At 44.7% G+C, this 4,397-nt stretch overlaps 1 protein-coding gene across 1 annotated transcript in view; it reads right to left on the bottom strand.

The window, feature by feature from the left end:
• LOC107101862 (histone-lysine N-methyltransferase NSD2-like) overlaps nt 1-4,397 on the bottom strand; it is a 26,736-nt gene that overhangs the window by 16,942 nt on the left and 5,397 nt on the right. The window contains exons 6-7 of the mRNA XM_015400945.1: nt 1,186-2,968; nt 981-1,105 (exon numbers count right to left, since the gene is read on the bottom strand). Of these exons, the coding sequence (XP_015256431.1) occupies nt 981-1,105; nt 1,186-2,968 (1,908 nt within the window). The remainder of the gene's footprint in view (nt 1-980; nt 1,106-1,185; nt 2,969-4,397) is intronic.

Below are 4,397 nucleotides of genomic sequence, written 5' to 3'. Positions count from 1 at the left end.
TTCGGATAATTAGCTGCTCTAAATTCTCCTTAGGTGTGAATGGTTCTTTGTCCTGTTTGTCTCTGTGTCGCCCTGCAATGGACTGGCGACCTGTCCAGAGTGGACCCCGCCTCTCGCCCATTGACAGCTGAAGATAGGCACCAGCACCCCCCATGACCCCAGCTGGAATAGGCATGACGGAAGATGGATGGACTTGAAAAACATTTGAAAATAATATAAAAAATTAAATCTGAGAAAAAAGCAAAGGTATTATCAAACCCTTTTTAAGACCTTTCTCAAAGTTTCCTTTCCAGACTACATTTGCACATAGAGTGGCCAGCTGTCCTGGGTGTACTTTTTTTTTTTTTCAAACTTCCATAAAAATAAAAATAAAGTGTATTTTGCTTGTAACAATACTGACACCAAAACTGACACAGGAAAGATAATCAGAGTTTAAAAGGAGATGGATTGAGATAAACATAGCGTTATTGAAAAAGAAAAATCTGTGGTGTATGCAACAGACTTAAAACTGCTGCAAATATTCACCCTTCAGCGAGACCAACACCCAAACATCCTGAGCTACAGCTGAAGCATTTATGTCAAAGCATGCCTGTGTGTTCAAACAGCATAAAGTATAGACCTAAATTCAACAGAGAATATGATGCAACACTTGAAAAGCTGATGTACACAGATGCTTTCCATGTGAATGACTTATAGAGACGCAAAAAAACCCTCCAGCAGTCATTCCAAGACAGGATGTTTTTTTTACCTACACTATTTAAACAGTTGGAAAACAAAAGTACCTTTAAAATTTTTGCTTTTTTTTTTGTCAAATACATTTTACTCTGCTGGTCCATTACCAATGCATAACAATGCTGTGCACTGAGCTCTGTGGTTATAGTGGGATATCTATTTATTGATTTATTCATTGAAAGTGGAGCTATCCTGTTTTTTTTTTCTGTATCTTTAGGGAAACCACAGAACGATAAAAATTTCCTCACCGCTTTGGGACATTCTGCAGTGTGCTTCTTCGACCTCTTTTTCGTGGAAAATATTTGTTCATACTCCTCGGTGGACTCCAAGAGCCTCTTAGTTGGTTTCCGGAGGCGTTTGTTCTCAGATTGTCCTGTGCCAAAAATAAAAAACTTTTATTTAACAAAGCATCATCTAGGTAAACAACCCATAAAGCACTTGTCTGCGTCTTACCGGCTGTGCTGCCAGAGTCTGAAGAGTGCGAGTCGTTGTCTGCGTGCGCCTCGGCGCTCCGGTCGAGATCAGGTGACGCTCTGGTTGTCGGAGACCCCTTCCCCTCAGCTAATGTCTCCTTCCCCGGTGACTCGATCTCAGTGGCTTCCTCTACCAGCTGCCAGCGCTTCTTTGGAGCCACTATTTCTGAGGACTTCTCTGTGCAGCTGGCAGAGGGATCCTGCCTAAGCGAATCCGTTACAGGCTCCGTAGATTCAGAGCGGACCCTGATCAACTCCCTTTCAGTTTCATTAAAGGGCGGCTCAGGTGTTCTGAGCTTCAGCTTAGAGGGCAGCCTCTGTTTTCTGCGCTGCTTCTCCGAACTCCCGATCTCAGTGTGAGGAGGAAAGTCTTCACAGTGGTAGGGGTCAGGTAGGTCGGCCTCTTTAGCGCAGGGCCTGGGTTTTCGGGGCGTGCTTTGGCTCGGCGTGGGCTTCTCTGGCTGTCCGTTTTCTAATTTGATCTGACGAGGTAGAGCATCACAGGAGCCTCTTAGCAACCCGCCTTCCGTTGCTGTGGGGATCACCAGGGGTTCCTCCTTTATCAAGGTAGCCGACGGCGGCAGCATCAGCGGTTTGCCTTCTTTCTCTCGAGTGTCGTGCATGTCCTTCAACAGCATCAGGAAAGTACTGAATTTATAATTGGCATCAGGTCGAAATGCACTCAGCTCAGAGTCGTCGCTGTCCTCCATGGCCAGAGATCTGAACTTTAATTTTTTACCATCTTGAAAAGTATCAATTGGAGACAGAGACAAAGAGGAGGAGGTAGTAGATAGATCTGATGGGGAGCTCTCTGTTTTGATTTTAACCTGCTGCTGCTGTGTGGGCTGGAGCGAGCCCTCGCACTGGGACCTGATCACAGAGCCGTTCTGAATCAGTTTCTTATCAAGCTTCCTTGTGCGGCGCTTTGGAGAGCTGTGGTGAACCAAGTCACACGTCTTTCTGGGGGATTTCCGATCTGGAGACGGTTCAGCTCTAAAGGGAGCATAAGTGGGAGTCTTTTTATCGAAAGGACCTTCTGAGATCTGCCCCTCATCGAGATCAGACGGTTTCAGAGCCTTCGCATTGAGACGGCTACTGGCAGAAAGAGTCCCAGAGTGTTTTTCACCTGAGCTCTGGGATAATTCACCAGGCCTCTGTTCAGAGTCTGTCTCTTCAGAGGTCAGTTTGTTCTGAAATCTACGGGACGAGTCAGAGAAATCTGTACAAAGGTTTAGCTTTTTGGACGTCTTTTTTGCCTTTACTGCACCCTGCTGCTTTCTGTCTGTGGCGTCTGCGTCATATATCGGAGAAAGAGCTGTGCGTTTTGGTCGATTCAACATGGGAACTGAATCCAGATCAGCGTAAGGAGAGTCTTTCGGCTCCTCGTTCAGGACCCGTGTGGTCGTGCAAAGCTGGCCTGCCTTGATGGAGGACTCCTTCCCACCAACAATATGACCAAATATGTCCGACAAACATTTCTTTTTCTTTCTGATGGCTTTGCTCTTGTTGGGATGCGCTGAGGAATTTTTGAAGAGATGGTGACCGTTTCCGTTGGTCGTCGGACTGCTTGAGGCGGGCCGATGTGAGACGATGGAGGCGGAGGGGCTTTCTGGTGGCTCCTCGGGTAGAGGAGGGCTGGTCAGGTGTTCCTCCCCGTTCACAGATACTGATAGTTTATTTTCACTGTTCTTCTGACGACCTGGGAGCAGATACTCTGCTTCGGCCACACTGACTTTCCACGCCGTCAGCAAACTTTTTGGAATCTAAAAAGATCAGATTTTTAAAAATCAGCAAAATAAAACAGAGATAATCATAGAAATTCTTTTTTTTTAGTTCCAAATATTATGAATCCAAACTCTTATTCTTTTCTTTAACAGCTTCAAACATGATCAAAATGTACCTTCTAGAAACCAAAACATAGAAAAGAATTAAAAATGTCCTCATTTATGAGGAAAACGTGAAACAAAATTGGAAAAGCCCTGTTAGAAAAAGATTTAAGAATGCTTTCGAAGCTGTGTGGCTGAAAGTGAACACTGCAAGTCACCCTTAACCCTGAAACATGGTATTGAAGGTGAAGATGCTTTTGGCTGCACATTTCTTAAACATGGACGGGTAAAATGGTAAGACTTCATGTGCAGATGAAGAAAACCTGTTAATGGTACCACAGCTAAGTAATCTCCAGTGAGATTTTTTTCATGTCGCACTGACTGTGTATAAAGAGGCTCCGACTGGGGTGAGCTGATCTGCGCAGATTTTTCCCACCTCTGTCTCTGTGCTATGCACACATTAAAACAATTTCCAACATTTGACTTGGACAGATTATGATTCTATAAAGCATTGCTCCACTTAACGAGTCTATGCAGCATCTCAAACCGGAACAGATAGAGAATGTTCATATATTAAAAACGTAATGAGATCAATGTCTAAAGATAGGAAATAAAAAACAGCAATAAATGCCATGGTTTATATTAGGGGTATAAATAATAATCGTTTTGCATCGATCCAACAGCCGACGATCCGATGCATCGATACGTCCGCAAGAGAATCGATTCATGTTTTTTCCCTCCAGTCTATTTTTATCCATTTGCTCCTGGGTGTAATTCTCCCTCCCGTGCTGCGGTGGCGCTAATCCTATTTTGCCCTCCTATCTCGCTTCCTGGTTATACTCCTGCAGCAGTGTGTTGCAGTGAGCTTGATGCAGACATTTTTGATTTATGCTCAATGCGTGGTCTGTGCTACACGCTGTGGGTCTAGATACGGCCGAGGCGGAGAGGAAGCGGGGGCGAGTTTAGTCTGACGACGGAGGGACATGAGGTCCAAAAAAAAGAGGGGATCCAGGGGAAAAAAGGGTCCCATCGTTCTCGCACACCTCGCTCTTCTAGCGGGTCAGACTTCACGAGTAGTTTTCCACAATTTTGGTCATAAAAACAAAACAAGCCGGCCTCCTTTCTGCGGTCAGCTACAATTTGGGAGAGGTGCAGTGGAGCATCTGTGGAGGGGGCGGGGACGTCTTGAGCTGAGGTATTGCATTGCACTGATTTTGTGCAGTATTTTTTGATGCAAAGCCTTGCAGAATCTATAATGCAGGGGTATTATTATTTTTCAGTGAATGAGGTTTTAATAGGAAAAAATGGAGTACAGCTTTTCTACTTCTGTTATTTGCTGTTGTTTCTCAAGAAAAAAAATGCATAA

This window comes from Cyprinodon variegatus, unplaced genomic scaffold (assembly GCF_000732505.1).
Source record: "Cyprinodon variegatus isolate N-32 unplaced genomic scaffold, C_variegatus-1.0 Scaffold31, whole genome shotgun sequence".
Classification (NCBI taxonomy): domain Eukaryota; kingdom Metazoa; phylum Chordata; class Actinopteri; order Cyprinodontiformes; family Cyprinodontidae; genus Cyprinodon; species Cyprinodon variegatus.
The sequence above is the reverse complement of the archived record's forward strand: the minus strand, read 5'-3'. Positions and strand labels throughout refer to the sequence as shown.